This window comes from Fonsecaea nubica (assembly GCF_001646965.1).
Source record: "Fonsecaea nubica strain CBS 269.64 chromosome Unknown Scaff34, whole genome shotgun sequence".
Lineage (NCBI taxonomy): Eukaryota > Fungi > Ascomycota > Eurotiomycetes > Chaetothyriales > Herpotrichiellaceae > Fonsecaea > Fonsecaea nubica.
In genome coordinates this window covers 105251-126295 of record NW_019173707.1, presented here as the reverse complement: position 1 = coordinate 126295, position 21045 = coordinate 105251, and the positions used below count along the sequence as shown (strand labels likewise).

The following is a 21045-nucleotide window of genomic DNA, read 5'->3' as shown; positions in this document are numbered from 1 at the left end:
TGCATTGCCAAGGTGCGCCGCGCAACAGACTGAAAGCGTGCGCATCCAGGTCCCTCTCACCCTCCATTTCCAGGTCCGCAGGCCATGATCTGAGAAACCCTTCAATTGTACCCCACAAAATCTGACAGTCCAGGGTAAAGACCACTTGCAGGAGATAGAGGCCGCAGTAGCGGCTGGGTAAGGGTGCTTCATATCTACGTAATCCTCGGTGACGATAAGGCAGGCCGATTGAACAGCTGCGGTGTAAGCATTTCCGTGAGTAATATCCAGGCCAATGGGCAAACCAGCGGTACGAGGTATGCCACAAAAGCGGAGAGTCACGGAGTGCCCACGACACCCTCCAATCCTCAGGTCCCAAGGGGCATGCGTACGCTCCATCTGGCATGATCCCTTCAGCCAGGATAGGATAATATCCGCACCTGAACAACGGTATCATTGATCTTCAAAGAGTGGATATACATCAGACGGAAAAAGCAGAGTACATGTTCCTGCGACGATGATGCGATAGGCACTATTGGCGTCAACCTGTATGATAACCCAGTTTTGCTGTGCTGTTTCTGGACAGGCGCCGAGCAAGCGAGAACAGGACCATACAAGCGGGGACCATAGTTGGTTTGAAGTCCAGGCCCGTCGGGGGTTGATGATGCCGACTGTCTCTCTTCAGGCTCACCCAAGGCTCATCGGACAACCATTCGCAAGCGCCCGACGCCCTAAAGGCGCTCCACTGAGTCTAATCCTCCACCTGCGACCTCCAAAACGTGCACCCTGAGCCTGAAGGACTGGGACACTCTTGATTTCCACTGTTTGAACTGATACTGCTCCTTGCTTGCTTGCTTCGTCGTCCATCCTTTGCCTTTCTCTCTATTCTTATTGTCCTTCGTTAATGTACTTACCAATCCTCTGATTCTTCTCCCTCTTTTGTTCTTTGGCTTTCGGAATTCTTGTATATCAGACACTCCCCCAGTGTGCCTATCACTCCCCCAACCCCTTCATTTGCGTCCATCGATCGGCTCCTTCCGGCTGGCTGAATCTACTGTCCGTCTCGGCTCATGTCGATGTTCTTTCTCTGTTGATTTGTGCCTGATGGCGAGGAGTAGGGAAGGGTTCACATCTTTGGCATTGGCGTGAGCAAAACGACACGCGGGGCTTATAGTTTGTGAAGTTTGGACACGACGACATCATGGCCGTTGCTGCGCACGTCGAAGGGCAGATTCTGCCCGTCCTCCCAATTCATGCCATGAGTCCCCTGCCAATTCACTCGGGCACGACAGTGTCTTCTCCAGAGTCCTTTCAACCTGATCCTCCGAGGAACTTCGTACGCTCAGCCAGTTTCACCTACCTGCCTGCGTTAGATACCGAGCACTCCGACTCTTCCACAATCAAACGTACCTTCTCCGAACACATCATTTCCCTCCCCTCCGATCCTAAAGTCAAGGTCAATGACAGTATGCATTCAGCAAATTTGGAACTCTTCCGACGTGTTTCCAGAAAAGCGAAGAGGAAAATGCTAGCTGGCGCTCGCTTCTCCCTCTCTCCCGATGACGACGAGCCGCAGCCGCGGGAATCGAGCAACACCAACGGCGATAGAGATGGACAGCCAAAGAGCCTCGGCCGCTCTGTCGCAGGAACTCTTCGAACCATTGCGCGGAAATCATGGGTTGGCTCTTCTTCAAGACCTTCATCTCCCTCTCGACAAGAAAGCAATACTCCAGAGAGAAAGCGAAGTTGGTCACCCAGTAAGCGAAAACTTGCCCATGCTGCGAACTCCGTTACAGTCCCGGAGCCGGTGGCATCAAGTCCTCCGCTACGGACGTCTCCCGAAGAACTCGAATCCAAATTAGAGGATGCTATACAAGGTCAAAGTATTGACCGACGTGGTCCGGTCCCTAGCCCTGTGCACAGGCCACTTTCCATCATACAACCAAAGAGCAAAAGTGACCCGAATATGAGACGTATGTCAAGAAACTCTTCGACAACTTCTTTGCGGAGCTTTATGTCGAACGAAAGGTCACAATCGAGACTTTCGCTGAATAAGGTCCCCCCTCTGCCATCTTCACTATCCGCTGATCGCTTGGCGGCTCTCAACGCTGAGGCACCACGGAGGAAGGATCCTCTATGGACTGCTTTCAGGACTCTGGATGGCGAGTACAGTGGATTTCAAGCAAAAACGAGCCTTCAGAAGGCCAAAGTGCTTCGATTAACTCTGATCCCGTTTCTTGTCAAGTACGAACACCACCCGTCCCATAAATGTCTGCGAGCCGAGGATCTGGATCGACGAGTAGTTATTCTCAATAAATGGTGGACCGCATTGCTGGAGATGCTTCACGGAGCAAATAACCAGTCGATCTCTGGTACGGACAGGCCTGCATTCCTGGAGTCTGCAACCAGGATTATGGTGAGGCCAGAATGGAGGATACCAGGCTTCGCTTCTGTTCTGGGAGAAAGTCCCCTACGCCACTCAATTCCTAAGTCAAAGTCGACGAATTCTCTCGAATCGGAAGAAGCAGACTTTTTGGTCGATTCTATCCACCAAAATGTGCGCAACACTTTTGTCCAGAACTTACTTTCTCAGATGGAGTTTGTGACTAGCATCTTGTCGCTACGTACTGCTCCCCAAAGTCTCGTCACCTTTGCCGGAAAAGCATGTGCTTATGCCTTTTTCTTCTGTCCCGGTGTGGGCGAGATGCTGATTAGGTTGTGGAATCTGCCTTCACGCGCTCTGAGACGTGTATTCAGACAATTCGGCGTTGAGAATGGAGAGAAGCTTGACTTGGTATCCAGTGCATTGGCAAGGAATTTTCCGCCGTCAGTCCGCAGTCTATGTGTGGGATCTCAAGCAACATTTTCACGCCGAATTCAGCAACGCGGACCAGTTCCCGCAGGTTCGGAAAGGATTAATTGGTATCAACCATGGGTCGCGAGATGGTCTGGTCACAACAGTGACCTGTTTTTTGTCTTCACCAAGCAGTACCACCTTCTGGCCTCCGAGTTTCTGACGGAAGAGATTTCGTTGAAAGACCGCGCAGCTGTTCCTGGTCTGGTCCCGGTCTGCGCGCAAATGTTGCTCATTTTGGAGACGACGATCTACCGACAAGCCGGTCAACTTGGAGTCGAAAGCTATGCCACTGGTACTGGACCTCATCTGGACAACCCAGATGCCTTGGCTCCGCTGCCGATGACAATCGCAAATGCAACTCGCTCGATAGCGGAGAACCGCTTGATTATGTTGCTGCGGGATGTCATGGGAGATCTGGCTCCTGAACATTCGCTTCTACGCAACCTCTTTTTGTCCTCATTTGACAGTGTCACCAAGGCAGCCACTGTCCAAATCTCCTTGTACAATAACGACGCATGTTTTGTGATTTGTGATTTTATGGAGGAAGTTCTTCCCATCATGTTCCGCTACCACCAGTCATACCTTGATACCCCAGTACTCGACTGGCCTTTCTGGCTAGAGGTCTGCAATCGGATGTTGCACAGTCAAACCACCCTAACCCAGATACGGTCGATTGCATTTTTGTACAGTACTTGGTCCATTCTAATACATAATGAAGGACGGAAGCGCCAGTTGGTTCTAGAATGTTTGCTGGACCGGAACACATTCGAAAAGCTATTTTGCCACTGGTCACCTATGGTCCGGCATTACTTCTATCGCCTTCTCTGCTGGAAGGTCGCACGTTACGACGAGCACGTGTCGGACCTGGACTTGTAAGTCGGAGACGGACTTGGTTTTGAAATAATCACTGACTCCACGGCAGGGAAATTTTGCAGACATTAGCAGCGAGATTGAATAAGTGTTGGGCCAATTATCAATATCTCGCTGCGGAAGCGGAGATGCGAGGGGTTGTGGCACCATCGTCAGCGCCTTGTTCGCCTGCACCTAGCCGTGTCCTCCTCATCATCCGCACCGACAGCCAGCCTATTATGACCCCGTCCAAGACACATTTTGAAAGATATTTGCCCCCCGCGATTGTCACTCAGAGCTCGCCCTATCAAAACCATTCTTCAGTTCTTAGCACAATCCCCACGGCAGATTCTCCAGCTCAAGGGAACAGAAAGCGGTGGAGTCTGTTCCGGGGTCTCAATGTCTTTGGCACACCAGGGAACAACCGGCCAGGAGAAGTAACACCGCCCGGCAGCCCCGAAGAACACAGTGTCACCCCTGCCAATGATAGTCCGGGGCCAAACAACGCCATCCTTGCACCCAAGCGACCAGCTACGCCTCCCCATCAGGCATTTTCATTCAAATTCTCCCTGGAACTCCTGCCAGGGCGCACAAGCATGGAGAGCAAGAACCGGGTACTGACAGCGCCTCAGCTTCCGCCCAATGCCCGAAGTATCCTCACTGCTCGACAGAGCTCGGAAAGTGCCGGCAGCAATACTAGTAACAGCACTGGTAGCGGTCCGGGCAGCGGCAGCAGCAGAGGCAGCGCGATGAGCAGTGACGATCGAGTTCGAGCCAGAGCAATGGAAGTGAAGCCACTAAAGCCAAGGGACCATGAAATGAGCACGGCACGATACAGCGGCCGATCACTAGCGGAGTGGAACCAGGTGCTGAACGAATGTCGCAGCTTCTATGGCAGACGCAAACAGGAAGGTGTTCCACGAGACAGTCTGGTAGAGACGCCGACCTTGGGAGTGGAGAATTTCCGCATGTTGGGTGGTTGATGCTTTGGTGTGAAGGCCCACCACCATCTTTCGACAACCAGCAATTACTTCGCTTCCTTTGGAGAGATGATTACGAGCAAAGAGCATTAGGGTCACGGATTATGGGCTCGACGGAAGAAACACATTTTAAGACAGCTTGGGTGGACAGAATACAGAATATGGGAGGCGCCATGGATATCCAGATACGAACCAAAGGAAATAACCGTCGGGTGGATCGACATGGTCATGTACTCGGTACAGAGGTTGGATTGGGATTCGGCGCAGATACATGGTTTCTGGTTCTGGACATATGGTTGGAGGCTGGACATGGAGATTGATTTCGCTAGCAAAACAAGATCAGTGCACCGTCAGATCTCGGATCTCTTAGGACCTCGGTACTCGAGACGGAACAATAGGACTCGTAGATATCTACCAGCACTTTCGTGATTGTGTGTTCTCCGTACCAGCTATTCGGCACATATCCAAGAGGCGCAGGTGCAGTGGCCTCAGGTGCTGCGGTTCTTTTCCATTTTCAGCCTGTCCCCTGCCTGTTCCTACCCCCACGACCCCATCCAGCCCCACTGACCCCCAACTTTCCAGTGCCACGGACAACTGTGTGACCTTCTCGCCGGTGTTTGGGTGCTGGCTACTTCTGGAAAGCTGGTAGTGATTCTCCGCACTTGGATTATAACCGAGGCTGTCTACCTTTGGATGCGTGGATGCGTGGATGCTTACAATGTTCGAGTCAGGACAATCATTCACAAACCATGGACTAAGGCTGGGTTGATGGGAAGCTGTACCTCGTGCCTCCGCTGCCAATCAGTCGATCGGTCTGAACAATTTTTTCCCAAGTCTATTATCTACCTGTTTCTATCTTCGTGGTGATCGACCTTGCTTTTTAAATCAACCGCTGCGCTCCTCCCTCACACCGTACTACCACCCAACTACCCAGCGAGCCAGCTACCCTCCAACGAACTGCTCACAAAGGACAGTCACGATGCCTATCTTTAAATCGCTGCAGCCGCCAATTGATTGTTTGTCCTCCCCGTCTTGCTACCCCCCATTCTCTGCTTGATCTTTGAGCTAACACACCCGTCTTCCTACATCTAGTGCCATGGCATCTACCCGTATGGACCTGGCTCTTCGATTCCGAATATAGTCCAATGCGGCACTACAAGCCGGAAGACATCCAGGGCTTCACAAATGCTGCCACAAAAGAGGTAATGCGCGTGTTACCTCCCACATCCGCCTCAGTGACGGCATGGCTGATCTATTCGCATACAGCACCTCAGCTATGTCGACCTTAGACAGCACACTATCCACCTTTCCACCGCCCTCGCGAAGAATTACGGCCTCCTGCAAGGCCAGACTGTTGCTCTCTTCTCTCCCAATACTGTGTGGTACCCGTGCGCGATGTTTGGCGTGTTGCGCGCTGGAGGCGTTATCAGCGGTGCCTCCCCGGCCTACAACATCGAGGAAATGACGTACGCCTTGAAGACTGCAGAGGCCAAATTCTTGTTCACGGTACCGAGCTCCATGGAGGTGGCGGCTGCCGCGGCCAAGAATGCGGGAATCCCCCAGAGCAGAGTGTTTCTGCTCGAGGGGCAAATGGAGGGTTTCACAACCATGAAGGAGCTGCTGGAGATGGGTCGCTCACACGGCCCAGAGGGACAGGTCGAACAGTTCCGTCTCCCACCTGGCAAGAAGAACAAGGACGTTTGTGGCTTCCTGTCCTTCAGCTCCGGTACCACTGGCTTGCCGAAGGCTGTCATGATTGCACATTCAAATGTCATTGCTCAGTGTCTCCAAATTCGCCAGATCACGCCGGCAACCTTACGACGTATTCTTGCCGTGTTGCCTCTCTTCCACATCACGGGTCTTGTGCATCAGATGCATCTACCTATCCTCCTCAACGCTAATGTCTACATGTTGCCGGCATTCACCATGGAGGCTACACTGCAAACCGTCCAAGACTACAAACTCGAGGAAATGCTTCTTGTCCCACCGATTATTATCCGGCTGGTTCGCGACGAAAAGACTCTCGCAAAGTACGACCTTAGCTCTCTACGCCGCTTCAGTTCAGGCGCTGCTCCCGTAAGCCCAGAGATCCTCGAACTCCTCAAGAGACGCTTCCCCGGGACGGGCTTCAAGCAAGGCTACGGCATGACTGAGTCATGTTCGTGTATTACTGCACACCCACCCGAGAAGTATGACTATAAATATGCGTTCCGGGTAGGCACAATTGTCGCGTCTACGGAGGTGAAGATCGTCGACCCGGATACAGGACGGGAATGCGGACTGAACGAACCGGGGGAGATCTGGGCGCGAGGTCCACAGGTTGTTATGGGCTATCTAAATAATCCGAAAGCCACCCGGGAGACATTTGATCAGGATGGATTCTTGCATACCGGCGATATCGGGACCATCGACGAAGAAGGGCTGATCACGATCACAGTAAGTACTGAACATCATTGTCGTTTCGATTTAGGCTGACGGGGTGTCCCAGGATCGGTTGAAGGAGATGATCAAGGTGAAGGGGATCGGCGTTGCGCCTGCTGAGCTCGAAGATCTTCTCCTTGGGCACGAAGACGTCGAAGATGTCGCCGTGCTCGGAATCTCCGATGACTATTCGGGCGAGCGACCCAAGGCCTACGTTGTGCTCAAAGCATCCAAGAAATCGGGCGACCTACAAGCCACTGGCAAGAAGATCATCAAATACGTCCAGGAGAAGAAAGTGCGGCATAAGTGGATCACCGAGATTGAGTTTGTCGACGAGATCCCAAAGAGCCCCAGCGGGAAGATCCTCAGGAGAGTATTGCGGGACATGGCCAAGACCGGAAAGAGAGGTGTCGTTGTCAAGGACGACCGAGAAAGAGCAAGGCTATAGGTTTAAGCAGAGCAGAGACCAAGGACGCCAGAGTTGACAGGAAATTGGTCATGCAGTGAGCATGACGATCGAGGCAGCTCAAGCAATCGTGGAAGAGATGGAGGAATGGAATGCAGAGGCCAGGGCATTACCGTGGAGGCTAGGGAGGAAAGATGCGCTCTATCGAGTGACATTCAACAGGTGTCGAGATAGGTCACAGAGACAAAGAGTGAGGGAGTCAGAGTTTCTCCCCAGCCAAAGCAACCCTAGTCGCCCAAGTCTCGACAACCGACTCGTCAAAACCAGCACGACGCCAGGACCTTGGAATTGGGTCCACAGGATTGAGATCTTGCGCCTGCGTTAGCTGTGTGCCTCTTATGTATTTCCTGGCTCCCATATAGGTCTTTTGGTCGTCGATCAATCATCATGGTTATTCGGTTGAGCTGGAGCTATGCGTAGGAGACCGTCGATATATACATTCCTATATACCTCGTGCTTTTGGCGATATCTATAGTCTATTTGTCTATATGTCTATATGTCTCCAATACTTGGGTAGATACACACATACACACATACAATGTTTGACATCTGCTTTTCCATCGCCGTTCTCCCCGAAAGAGAAAGTAAGCCTCTGTCAAGGCATCACTGGTACGGAGCACACCGGAAAATGCTTCTGATAGACCTGCATATTGCTAGCGGAGGGGAATACTATCTATGTCCACTCCCACTGACTGTGTGCTTCCATAGAGCAAAGATGCCAGGAAACTTCTCTCTCACCAGTCAGAAGCAATATGAACGCAGGCGGGGTCAATAAGCATGCTAATCGGAATTCCAAATCATACTTGGACTCTATCATACAGTACAAGAAAACACCCATCACCTTTATTTCATCATCCTTGGCTTCTCTGTGCTGGGCTGCTATGCTTCTACAGCCCCAATAAGAGAGAATCGCCCAAGGTTGGGCCAACAAAACATCCATATTCGCCCTTCAAGACAGCACCAGATTGTCAATTTTGGAGGGGATTTTCCCCATGTGCTCGTTACCCTCTCATTCCACTTGTCATATTTCAGTGTGCACCATGATTTTGCTACCCAAACGAAATCGGCCGCAGCACTACGCAATCATACCGTCATGCTGCTGCAATAATACCCTTCCTTCAGGAGCTGAGGGGTTCAGCCTGGCGGTGCAGCATGTTGTTGGAGGCATCTGGGAGGTCTGTCTTGGGTGCCGAGGGGAAATCACCCTCCTTCACTGGAGCCTTACCAGTGGTCGGAGAAGGGATCCTCTGACGGGCGCCCCCGACCATCTCTTGAGCTTTGGCCGCATATGTCCCAGTGTATTGCTTCATCGTGTCGAGACCCTTGCTAGTGTGTTGAGCGGTCAAGTCGCGGATCTGGGTCGTCTGTTGGCCAATGACATTTCCGGCGTGCTCGAGTTGAGAATCGATGAATTCCTTGTTCTCGATGTAGATCAAGGGACCGAGGAAGAGGGCGCAGCTGGCAATCAATGCCATACCCCAGAAAGGGACGATTTTGATGAGATAGTAGGTCAAGAATGCAGTCAAGAAAGCCTGGAACGGTCAGCATCACATGTTTCCATCTAAGCCTGGCCCAACTTACAGCTGCAGTTACAGGGACGTTCTCGGCGAAGACGATGCGTTGGATCTCGATGACGAAAAAGTTGATCAGGTTTTCTAGGTCGTCGAGGGAAGCTTCGAGGGTCTCCTTGGGAATCTTGTAGTACCGTCGGGGTCGGAGAGTACCGGCCACACTAGAGCCCATCAACGCCTTGCTCGAGCCCTCTGCGAGCGTGACGACTGTATCCAAAGTTAGCAAAGCCCCGTCCCAACCGCACAATTGTTTAGACATACCACCAAGTGTCATCCAAGTAATCTTGATCACATATCGAATGATGGGCAGGTAGCGGCAAGCGAAGATGAAGGCAACAACGGAGGCAAACGTGATCCCGGTGGCTCGCTTGTTCTTCCACTGGAACATATCAGTTAGCCACAATTTTCATCCGAGAAATATCAGAGGCACTTACGCTCAACAAAGTGTAGAAAAAGGAATGGTAGTCTGACACGAAGTTAGCTGAGTGATTTTTCAAGGACAACGATTTTGGCCTACGCGTCAAAGTAGTATCGTTGGCAGCAGTGTACGAAGGAGGTTGTCGAGAGCTGGCAAGATCGCTGAATTCGGACTTCGTGAACGCAGCTTGGTCCTTGACGGAGGTTGCCACGGGACCTATTGAGGAATCAGCTAGGGGCACCTTTTCTGTTATTTAACACCAGCAAGTTTACCATTGACAACATTTTGAGTGATGGGGTGTTCTGTCACAGTGTTGACCGCTGAGGCGGCGTCTGGCAATCTGTTAGTGGGCGAAGGAGGCATCGGCTCAAGTCAAATCCTGGTCATGAGATATTAGCTATCTTTGGCTTGTTTGGACAAGAGTGTGACGTATAGTAGTATCTTGCATACCTTACTGTTGACAAAGGCATCTTTCAGGGTGGGTTCACTGGTCCCATTGGTGGTGGGAGCAGGGGTAGAATCGTCCGCGGTAGACATGTCGGTATGTGTAGGTAGCTCTGAGGATTGATCGTAGCCTTCAGCAGACATCTGTTAGGAAGGTGTGCAAAGGAGGAAGTCGGAAGTAACGCAGACTAGGAGGTGTGGTAATGGGATAGGGTCGTCGACTGACTTTTGGGAGACGGGCAGCAGTAAAGTGATGAGATATGAGGATGGATGAATTAAGGAAGCAGTTTGCAGCAGGCCAAAGGATGAATTTTGAAGAGGACGAGGTGTTCTGTTTGTGAGAGTTGACAGGTTGATGTGTGGGACGTCAGTTTGTGGTGATCTCTGGGAAAACCTGCGGGAGCTGCAGGCGGTTTCATTTTGATCGACTCCATCCCTGGCACCTGCATCACCAACGCCCGCCTGTTGGGTGGAAGCGGCACCTGGGCCACTCTGACGCAACAGCCCTGGCACCACTGGAACCTTTTCCCTTTGGGCCTGCGACTATTCGTCCTAGGCAGCCCTGAGGGGGTTCTGGGGGGGTTGACCTCATTCCCTGCTTTCTGCCTCCTTCCATTGCTATCCTCGACACCAAGTGATACCAGTGGTCGAGATGGTCGCGTGCTCTCCCTCCAGTATTCGTACTTTGTACAGATATGCACATCAGTCCACCTCCCGCCTTAGCGCATAAACAATCAATCAAATAATATTTGTTCCTCTGTTCTCTGTCGCATCTCATGAATTTTCTGGCCCTGGGCTTACAAGTAGTGTTCTGCGATTCCTCCCATCTGATGATCTTGACAAGCTCCATCTCATCTTTTCCCGTCTGTCCTCAAAATAACCTGGTTTACTCATTCCGCGTTGGTTGATGCCAACCGACCACCGATGGTTTCACTTTATTTTGGCCGGCGATCCGATTACATACTACGAGTTTGGAGAACGGTACTCCGTACCAATGGGGGTAATGAGGATTGTGCAGGTTTTGACATGTGATAATCCCGTGGCTTGGCATCATTTTGTACACACAGCCTTTCCAGCCTTGCGTCCGCATCAGGCTTTCGAGCTCCCGTCTCCTATTTTCAGCGGTCCTCAATTGCCTCGAGTCAACCCACTTTTCATATCGTGTCTCTCTAAGGATTTACACTGGAGTTGTCCCCCAGGTGACGGGCCTAAGAATGACATTCTAAGACGACTCTAGATCGCTTAGCCTCTAATATTCGCCTCTATCTGGGCCCTCTTCTCCCTCGCTCAAGCCGTCATCTTCCGCGCTCATTGAATCTGATGTCAAGGGCGCTCCGTCTTCGCCCTTTGTTTTGCGACCTCGGGAACCGTAGGAGATCACTTTCCACCCGTTGGCCTTGGTAGGGTCTTTGACATACTCTGACATTGGGAACTGTTGAGATCGTTAGTATCGATCAAGACTGCCATTGCATCCCGGTAACTTACATAGTGATCATTCTTTTTCATCGTCACCACCCATGGCACGTTGTCAAATGTCATTGCCCTCAACCGGAAGTACGTGTTGTCATCAATCTTGTTGACTTCTTTGACGAATGCATCCAGGTCCGGGGTCTTCACTCCGTTCACATGAGTCACAAAATTGGTAGGTGCTAGCCCATATTGATAGGCTGGCGACCCGCGACTCCTAGCACTGACGTAGATCTCCGAATGAAGCTTGCTGATCTGCTGTCGGACGGCGTGATGTGGCTTTTGAAGGACCGCTCCGCAGAAGATGACTGCCCGTGAGGTCTCCAAGTCTTCTGTAGGCACAGTCGGGACGCGAAGGCGAATCTCCTTGCCCTTCCGAACGACGAGCGCATCGAGCCATTCCTTGTCATACATGATATCGAAATCACTGACCCGGGTAATGAGTTGGTCATTGAGAGTTAAGATAATGTCGCCTTCTTGTAGTAATTGTCCATCATTAGGTCCGTTGGCTGGACCACAGTCCACTTTCCTGACAATGAACAACTGATGTCGTGATGGATTGGCCTTGGCCACTTTCGAGATCCATTCTTCTGAGACCCCCATGATCCGACACTGCGACATCTGAACCACATAGGACTCCATATTTAGAATCCGAAGTTTGGGTATGATGCCGGATCGGATCTGGTCGATGACTGGCTTGATCATGCTCGTAGCCAAGCCGAGATGGTATTCCGTGTCTCGATGACTGCCTTGGCTTCTCTCCCCCATGTAGGTGAGCCACAGAGCTTGCACTGTGCCGTCCGCGCTCATCAGTACGCCAGATGCACACTGAGAAGATAAACCCGTATCGATGGTAATGGCGTCGAGGTTGACCGCTCGATACCTGGGAGCCGCTGCATTTGCAGGTATCCCGACCGCTGTAATGTCCGTGACCGTCGTTTTCGCAACGACGGCTCTATGGTTCTGGTTGAAGCCCACGAAGATCGTGTCGGCGCCTTGCTTGATCATCTCGGTAGATAGCTTCGCAGTTTGCACCGGTGCGTGTACCAGTGAGGGATCGTATTGAATCACGGTGTAGTTGGTCAACGGGTGAAGGAACACAACCTTCCCCTCGATTTGTATCGAATCGGCAACCGTCACAGTAATGTCACACAGGTCGTATGGAACTGTGGCTCGGGACACCACCACCAGGCCTTTCTCGGCGTCAATCACCAGTCCAAAACCCGTTCTCCGTGCTTGAGGGTACCCATCAATTTTAACGGGCATGTAACATGTGATCTTAAGAAAGGATCGAATGATTTCGGCAGCAGCAGGCAGATTGACGCCGTCCAGCTGGATGAAATCTGCCGACTTTGGCACTTGTGGTATTGAGGGCAGCGCCTTTCCAAGGTCCTTGAAATCCCAGAGTCCTGTCTCATCATTTCGCACGGACAACCTCATTTTTGGATGCCAATGTCGATCGATATGGACGATCGTAGTGGCCCGAGTATGAAGATCCCTAATATGTCGGTATGAAATGACGATTCGAGATCGGTCAGGAATGGTTTTCATAACCTCAATGAAGGTGTCAAGGTCGGGTGTCGGTTTCTGGTCCACTGTGTCAATGATCCACCCAGAAAGAGCACTATCGAGTTTGAACGAGCCGGCAGCTTCACACACATACAGCCCTTTACAGGCGATGGCGTATAATCGAGCTTGCTGATAGGACAAATTGTGAAAGCTTCCGCCAGCCACGGTGACAAATCGGTCTGGGGTAATTGCATGAAGATCTTCCACCGCCAGTGTCACTTCATGATCTTCGCCCCCGCGCTGAAACAAGAGGTCGACCTTGCCACCAACGCTGGAGTCAAGAATAGCGTCAAGTTTGACAAAGGACGTCAATAACTCCCCGTTGACCTTGATCAAAACATCCCCTTCCTGGATCTTGTTATCGGCAGGTCCTTCAGGTAGTACAATCTCGGCGACAAGCATACTGTTCTCTTTCGGATGGACTTTTCGGACTGCTGATTCCCAGTTAGGTGTCAAACCTAACCTTCGGCAGTCGTCAAAGGGTTTCAGCATCCATTGGGTTTGGATCGTCCCTCGGTTGATTGGCTCTCCTCGTTGAAGGCATTGAAGCGCACGTAAGGGACGGTCAAGCGGTAGGAAGTAATCAGTGGCGGCACCATCGATACGGCCGCCTGCCTGTAAAGCAACCGCATGTCCATTTAAATTGACCACGGGACTGCCGGAGCTTCCGCCTGTAGCGGCGGCAGCAGCTTGGATATAGTTGGTGTTGAAGTCACTATAGCCTTCCCCATACTCTGGAGCATTGCGATCGAGCCGACTGATAACACCCGAGAGAATGCTGAGCTTCTCACCAGCGTCGTTGCCGACTACCCTTATTTCCACGCCCACTCTTGCCGACTCCGGCTGTAGTTTGAGTGCTTGGACATTCATATACTTGATAGCTTTAGGATCGAATTTCAGGATGCCAAAATCGTGGACAGGGTCGCGATAGACAGGTTTCACGTCGCACTAGGTGAGGTTATTGTCAGCAGTCGGTCAAATTGGCAGGCACCCGGGGTGAGCAAACGGTAACCCACCTCTTCATGGTTGTCAAACACGCAATAACCCCAAAACGGACCGGCACAGACGACATGGCGATTGGTCATGATGTAGCCATTTTCGGCGTCAACCACGAACCCCGTAGCTTGGGAAGAAAGGGACAAGTCGGTGTCAAAAGAGCACGTCTGGCAGAAGTGAATGGACACCACACTCTTAATGACTCGCTCTATAGTAGCCTGCCATTCCGGTGAATCGCCTGCGGCAGGAACGGGATTGATGATGGGGACTGAGGTCGAGTCGGCCTCGATATCGTAGACAGAGCCATTTTGAGGAGTAGCGTTTCCGGGGGTAGGCACTCCATTTTCCGGCTTCAGTTGTTTCTTGGGTCTCTCCAACGCCGACGTGGGGCTTGTCCTTCTCTTCAGTCTCAGTTCGCCATTGGCAGACATATCGGAAAGAGCAGAGGCAGAGAAAGGGCGAGAACGCTGTGATGTTGCCAAAGGATTTTGGAGGCGTCGGAGGCGGGTATGCAGTAGGGATGTTGCAGATCGGAAGTATGCAGCGGTACCTTCCGACGGTATCCTGGGGTGAGCGGAGGGATTATGTATGGATGTAAAAGGTTGACAGGATGTCCTGAGGGGTTGGGCGCGTAAGAGGGTTGTGAAGACGGCACTGGGAGAAAAGTTCGATGCAGAAATATCGCAAACCCGATTGAAAGTAGAAGATGCCCTAGAGAGGTTGGGGCAGATCCTGGATATCATCCAGGTTATGAAATACAGTCCACAAAGGTCAACAGATGCTCCAGAAGCAACAACTACTTTAACGTCGCCAGTAAAAGCAATGCAGTGTTGATTCCGACCAAGACAAGGCTGAGCTGCGCTGGAAATAATAATGCCTCGAGCCTCAGGCAGGAACAAATGCGGCAACTCCCCTCCACCGTCGACTCTTGGCGCCTTGTGACTGAGCCTCGACTCTCGTTACAGGTTTTCCGTTAGCGAGGACTGACTGACGAACATGACTACATGAGAAAGTGAATTGAATTGTCATCGTCAACCTCCTGAGTAATCCAATATCACAAGGAGATACCAAAGGTCATTGCTGCACCTGAAACGACTTCAATCATTGAGAGTATCACATTGAGCCAGTAAATGGTTCCAAATACCGCAAGTATAATCTACATAGCATCCTATTCTGAGCCCCTCCCTTTCTGAATGCCGCAAGGCTTTCTCTGTTGTATAGGCTGGAAGATTCGTCGTTTTCGCACGACCGCGACCACCCGCTGAAGTGGTACCGAAACCTCAAGATATTTCTGGCAGGCAGCCGCGGCTTATTGTATTTGAGCGCCACTGCAAAGGGGTTCACCAAGCCTGGAATATAACCAGTTTGACGGGTCTGTAGCGTGAGCTTTGGGGCCCAACGTGCTCCAATTATATCATATCTTCTGAAAACAAAAATGTTAGCCGTGAGACGTGTTCCACATGATCCGCTGAACGTTATTCCTTCAACGAACATATACGGGCTTGAGGAGTTTCATCAAGCGAGCCGTTCGAGGGTGGACGCAACTTCATTGGAAGTTTGACGGTTCTAGCAGTGTCCCGGCGTCAAACCGCGCACACTCAGCCTTGCGCAGAAGTGAACGGTATTTGCGATTTGGGACCAGTGTTCGGGTTTTGCGCGGCGGCTTGCGCCATTGCTTTGTTGATAGCCGAGTGGCTTGCCTCTGGGAACAGAGCGTTCAACCTTTTATACAGCTCATTTACCTGCGGCAAATGAGGTGGGGGAATCATAATTGCTGGTCCCGAAGGCAGGGCTCCATTGGCCTTCTTTTTGGCATCCGCAATCGCGGCCAAGTAGGATAGATTGGCCTGCAGTCGCCGCATGCATTCTGCATATTCTTGTGATGGTGGCTTTGACTGAGGTGTCCCTCCTGCCGATTTTGGTGGCTCTCCTGGGCTATTGGTGATGGTGTTGGCCGCATCTGTTGCCGAGGTGGGCGAGGTAGGTGATTGTTGTCCCTGGTTAGACGTGATTCCCGCCTTTCCCTGGGCCTGTAACGACACAACTTCCTGCAGCAAATGGGTATTGATCTCCAGCAACACCGAGACTCGTGCTCGCTCCCTCGCAGCAGACTGCGCTGAGATGGCCGCACCAGCGCTTGTGTGGTGCTGTTGTTGTGGATGCTGCTGGGGCGGAGCAGCACGAGCGACTTGTGTCGCATTGTGAATTTGGGCTTGTTGAGCCAATGTGGAACTCGATTGGCCCGCCAGGGCCATGTTTGCTGCCATGTTCATGTCCAGTGACGTGGGCGCAGAGGCAGGCGGTAAGGGATGAGCTGAAGTTGTTACAGTCTGTAACTGGGTAGGACTGGACGTTAGGTTGGCTCCTTGATTCACTGGGACGGGGACAGGAGTTTGCCCATTGGAAGGATGCCCTGCCTGGTAGTGAGTACTCTGTCCAAGTCCACGGTCAGGGAGAAGATTCTGACCTTTGGCCTGCGGGCTGTAGCTGGATCGACTCTCCGGACGCGGCGCCGTACCGATCTGGCCGAGATGTTGTTGGTAGAGATGGTGAGGAACAGGTTGCTGGGCCTGATGAGGGTGGGATAAGGGCCTCTGGATCTGATTTGGGATCATGCCCGGCTGAAATGGAGTCTGGGCATGATCAAAGGGAGTTCCGGGAGGGATGGCGTAGCCGACATTGGGCTGGGGATTGCTGAAAGCGTACGGCCCTGGATTTTGGGAATCATAGAAGGGTAAGGCGGGGTTGTTCATGGCTTTGCTGGAAGTGCTAGCAGTCGTTTGATTGGGCCCATGAGCTAACTAATGAATTTGTGAAGATGCGAAGCGTAGCGTAGCCTTGAAGCAAACGTGGGTTGATGCGGTGTGTGTGTTTTGACTAAGGCAGGGTGGCGCTGCAGCGGGTAGCGGCTGGTCGCCGCCAACTGACGCCAAAAATCCTGTCGCCGGAACAGGCTAAAAGCGTGCGCCAGGCGTCATTCGGTCCGTGGCAAAGAGGGTCTTTGACAGGGGTCAAGCACTATGGTGGTGGGAGCCGGGATTTTGGGACGGGAGGAGGCTGATACAGGGTTGGTCAGATAGGTGCTTGTACCTAGATGATCAGTGATGGTGTGGGTGGACGAGCGAGAACGATTGGGACTAAAGGTGAGAAAGAAGGCTTCCAAGGCCATGGGCTTTCTTTGCCTTTGCCTTTCCCTTTGCCTTGCACCCCGTTCCCTTGGCAAACCACCTCGGAGGGTGCGGCTATGTGTTAAGTGCTGAGAACAGCACAGGTGAACAGATCCTACAGCCAGGTCCACGTTGTACTTGTCTCTATTTGCCCTTTTTCTTCTTCATCTCTTCTATCCATTGAGGTGCAAGTGACACTGGCACCACATAAATCCTAACCAGCCCGTCCACCACCTCAGTCTTCCCATTGGAGAGTGCCTCCAGCAAAGTCAGCTTCTTACCGACCTTCATGAGCCCACCGCTGATGGTATCCATGTAGCAGTCTACTGTCGACAATTTGTATTCGTTCTTGCTATCCCACGGCAAGGGTAGTATGTAGCTCAGGTGATGTGTTATGGCATCTTTCTCGGCCCAGGCCTTGATGAGATCGGTCTGGTTATGCATCGGATAGAGCAACATTACTGGGAATTCTAGCAGACTTTTGGGCGATAGCGGATCTGGCGATAACCGAATGGTCGCGTCTTCCAAGTTCGGAGGGTTTTTAGATCCACGGACAACGATCTTTCGCGCCTTCAACGCCGCGTCTAACGTTGCCTTCTCCTGTTGTTTCCTTCTCAGCTCTGCTAAGCGCCGGCGGTCTTCTGCCTCTTTGACTGCCATCCGGCTTCTGATCTGGTCCAACAGTTTCTTCAAAGCTGTATTGGTTGGATCGAGTTTGAATCCACGAGATGCCACATCCAGTGCTTCGAGAACTTTGTCCAGAGCGAGCAGGGCGGAGGCCGACCTATAATACGCTTTGATGTTCGCAGGGTTAATACGTAGTGCAGCAGCACTGTCTTGGATGGTTGACCGGTAGTTTTCTGATCAGTTAGCATACCTTCCACTGTAAACGTTAGAGCATCCCTACTCAATTCCAGATTACACCGGGCTCGATTGACAAGTAGTTGTTCGTGAAGCAGGACTCGAAGCTTCTCTTCTGCGGTCTCGTCTTCAGGCTTGTCCCACTTATCTTCGTCCTTGGCTGTTAGGACTGCAAGCCCTTTGGTGTAGAACTCTTTGGCATCCTTCCATTTCTTCTCCGCGACCATTTCGTTCCCACGCTCTTTAAATCCTTGTGCCACTTCCGCTTTTGTTCCCTCGTTTTGCAGGGCTTTGATGGCCTCGAGCATTATATTCTCTCCATCTGCACACCATTGCTCAGCCAATTGCCTGAGCAGCCGTAGGTTTAAGCGTACCGTCGTTAGTCGCTTCGTCAAGACTGTTCATAAAGAGCGGGGTTTTGCTCATATCCTGCACGATTTCTTCGAAGCTCTTGGAAGACATCTGGTTTTGTGAGGGACCAGACGCCGAGATGTGCTGATCGTACAGCTCCTCGATTGAGGGCAGGATCTTGGGCGCATCATTGAGACTGACATGCTCATCAAAGTCATCTGGAAGCTCTTCTATCCGCGACATGTTCGGGCATAGGATGAATGGTCGCAGTCACTAGGAATCTAAGAGGCGAGACCTGGGTGCCTGAACAGAAAATATTGGTGCGGGGAAAACAACCTGATCTCGAAATTAAATTCATCTCTCCCCAAAATCTCTTAACACCGGAAATCCATTTATTACCTATCAGTGACCTGAACCGACACAACTTTATACATATGGATAGAGGTTTTTTTCAATAACTCCTAGGTAGCTCCAGGACCTTTTCGCTCACAAAGTTCAGAATCATCTCTCGACTGATCGGAGCGATCCTTGGAACAAAGATTTCCCTCATGTATCTCTCCACGTCGTATTCCATGGCATAGCCCATACCACCGTGGCTCATGACCGCTCTCTCACAAGCCTTGAATGCTGCCTCGGCCGCCAAATATTTTGCGCTGTTGCATGCGACTCCCACCGCATGGGGGCTGATGGTGGTATCCGTTCTGCTCCGATCATATAACCGAGCAGCATGATACGCTGCTAATTTGGCCGCTTCCAGGTTCATGTAGGCGTCAGCCAGAGGATGTGCAATGGCCTGGTTCTTCCCAATGGGTCTGCCAAAGACAACTCTCTCTCTGGCATACTGTGCAGCCTTCTCGACCGCTGCATAACCAAGTCCAAGCGCTTCTCCCGCAAGGAGACACCTTTCTGCATTCATTCCATGCAGGATGATCTTGAATCCTTGACCCTCTTCTCCAATGAGAGTGTTCTCTGGCACCTCATAGTGATCAAAAAAGACCTCATTGGCGTCAACAGCTCGTCCGCCCATCTTCTTTATTTTTTTGAGTTCCAGGGCAGGGTTGGATCTATCAATATCGATACAGAACATGGACAGCCCCTCGCTCGGCCTCTTCACCTCTTCCAAGGGGGTTGTCCGGGCTAGGAGGATCATCTTCGAAGCGACCTGTGCGCACGTGATCCAGATCTTTTGTCCTGTGGCGACTATAAATATCCCTTCCGCTATGGAAAGATCTTGGTGACTACTTACCGGTGATGATGTATTTGTCCCCCTTCCGGGTGGCGGTTGTCTTTAACCTCAACGTGTCCAGCCCAGTGTTTGGCTCAGTCACACCAAAGCACACTCTCCATTTGCCGCTGATAATGTTCGGGATTGTAGATTGTAGTTGATCTTTATTTCCAAACTTGGCCAGTGGTTGCGTCTGTTGGACCAGTCAGTGACTAATTTCCGACAATTATAGGGATCAGGAGAATCAGCTAACCGCATAGACATTGGCATGAATGGATTGAGCACCTGCCATGCCTGCACCGGATTGAGATATTGTCTGCAGCATCATGGTCGCTTCGGAAATGCCCAGTCCTGCGCCGCCAAATTCTTCCGGAAGTGCAATACCAAGCCAACCATCAGCCGCCAGTGCGGCATGCAATTCCTTGGGATCGGTCTCAGTTTGGTCATGTTGCTGCCAGTAGTCGTTCGGGAATCGAGCACAGATCTTTTGAATAGCCTCACGCACGGTCAATTGTTCCTCGGTGAAACAGCTTGTCTCCATGATACTGCTTTTCCTAGTTGCAGAGAAATACCTTCTTCCATCGTGGGCAAGTGCTTGTTGCCACAACCGAGGTTGTGAGGAGACAGCCGACTGTGACTTCGATGTAAGCTGTCGCGACAGCCGATTAAGACACTGCCTTGCAGGCATTGTGGCGATCAAGAAGCGGAGGGAGCTTCAATTCCAGGGCGACGGAGGTGGAATCTGTAGAGTCGATCAACGCTAGTTGGAGAGGAATGAGCGATGTAATTATTTTAATATGAAGACGGTCCCGGTTGGAGACAACTCCGAGATCGCTGCCCGTCTCCAAGTAAGCTCTGAAGGTGTGGAGCGCCTTGCTTCGAGTGTAACGCACCGAGCCAATCGCTAGCCTCTCGTGGGTGTCTCGAAAATACTATCTTAGTTTTCGAGACGGTAAATACGGAGTATCTCGGAAACAGGGGCATGCTGTCAGGGGTTTCGCCGTACTGTCGGCATCATCATGTGCAGCCACCACTACATCGCCGTGTTCCACTATTAGTGTTCTCGATTGTAATTAATCGATAACACAGTTTAGCCTAGAGAGTATAGCTGATTAGGTACGATCGCAAAAATCAGAAAGAAAAAGAAATGTTCTTTTGGAGGTGTAGTGAAACACACTAATAAACTTGTTCCAGAGTTATGACACGACAGTGCCATACAAAGCACGTGACCACGTGCTCCGCGCTAAGACCAATGCAGCTCTAACCAAAACATACGGAATGATTCCCACATGCAGCTTCATTGAACTCGACTTCTCACCCTCATAACTGGCTCCTGATAGTCCACTATCTTGCCACAACAACAATGCACTTCTTCAAACCCAGGGAGATACTTTTACAAGAGCCTTAAAGCTAACCCATCCAGC

The 21045-nt window shown here is 51.5% G+C and overlaps 7 protein-coding genes across 7 annotated transcripts; 2 read left to right on the top strand and 5 right to left on the bottom strand.

The window, feature by feature from the left end:
• Positions 1 to 1180: 1180 nt before the first annotated feature.
• On the top strand, positions 1181 to 4668 carry AYO20_05709 (hypothetical protein; the record flags this gene model as incomplete). The annotated part of the gene is made up of 2 exons (XM_022644002.1): positions 1181 to 3708; positions 3759 to 4668. The coding sequence occupies 2 exons, from the start codon at positions 1181 to 1183 to the stop codon at positions 4666 to 4668; spliced, it is 3438 nt and encodes a 1145-aa protein (XP_022500006.1).
• A 1142-nt stretch (positions 4669 to 5810) lies between these two features.
• Positions 5811 to 7534, top strand: AYO20_05708 (hypothetical protein; the record flags this gene model as incomplete). Its single annotated transcript, XM_022644001.1, has 3 exons — positions 5811 to 5867; positions 5932 to 7101; positions 7154 to 7534. The coding sequence occupies 3 exons, from the start codon at positions 5811 to 5813 to the stop codon at positions 7532 to 7534; spliced, it is 1608 nt and encodes a 535-aa protein (XP_022500005.1).
• Positions 7535 to 8670: 1136 nt separating this feature from the next.
• On the bottom strand, positions 8671 to 10078 carry AYO20_05707 (hypothetical protein; the record flags this gene model as incomplete). The annotated part of the gene is made up of 7 exons (XM_022644000.1): positions 8671 to 9084; positions 9134 to 9330; positions 9385 to 9502; positions 9558 to 9589; positions 9641 to 9757; positions 9814 to 9873; positions 9997 to 10078. 7 exons carry the CDS (start codon positions 10076 to 10078, stop codon positions 8671 to 8673), a joined length of 1020 nt encoding a protein of 339 aa, XP_022500004.1.
• A 1156-nt stretch (positions 10079 to 11234) lies between these two features.
• AYO20_05706 (Pro-apoptotic serine protease nma111) lies at positions 11235 to 14448 on the bottom strand (the record flags this gene model as incomplete). Its single annotated transcript, XM_022643999.1, has 3 exons — positions 11235 to 11417; positions 11471 to 13969; positions 14038 to 14448. The coding sequence occupies 3 exons, from the start codon at positions 14446 to 14448 to the stop codon at positions 11235 to 11237; spliced, it is 3093 nt and encodes a 1030-aa protein (XP_022500003.1).
• Positions 14449 to 15615: 1167 nt separating this feature from the next.
• On the bottom strand, positions 15616 to 16770 carry AYO20_05705 (hypothetical protein; the record flags this gene model as incomplete). Its single annotated transcript, XM_022643998.1, has 1 exon — positions 15616 to 16770. The coding sequence occupies one exon, from the start codon at positions 16768 to 16770 to the stop codon at positions 15616 to 15618; it is 1155 nt and encodes a 384-aa protein (XP_022500002.1).
• A 558-nt stretch (positions 16771 to 17328) lies between these two features.
• AYO20_05704 (hypothetical protein) lies at positions 17329 to 18639 on the bottom strand (the record flags this gene model as incomplete). Its single annotated transcript, XM_022643997.1, has 3 exons — positions 17329 to 17978; positions 18062 to 18367; positions 18420 to 18639. 3 exons carry the CDS (start codon positions 18637 to 18639, stop codon positions 17329 to 17331), a joined length of 1176 nt encoding a protein of 391 aa, XP_022500001.1.
• A 208-nt stretch (positions 18640 to 18847) lies between these two features.
• AYO20_05703 (hypothetical protein) lies at positions 18848 to 20309 on the bottom strand (the record flags this gene model as incomplete). Its single annotated transcript, XM_022643996.1, has 3 exons — positions 18848 to 19587; positions 19643 to 19814; positions 19875 to 20309. The coding sequence occupies 3 exons, from the start codon at positions 20307 to 20309 to the stop codon at positions 18848 to 18850; spliced, it is 1347 nt and encodes a 448-aa protein (XP_022500000.1).
• Between the last annotated feature and the right edge of the window lie 736 nt (positions 20310 to 21045).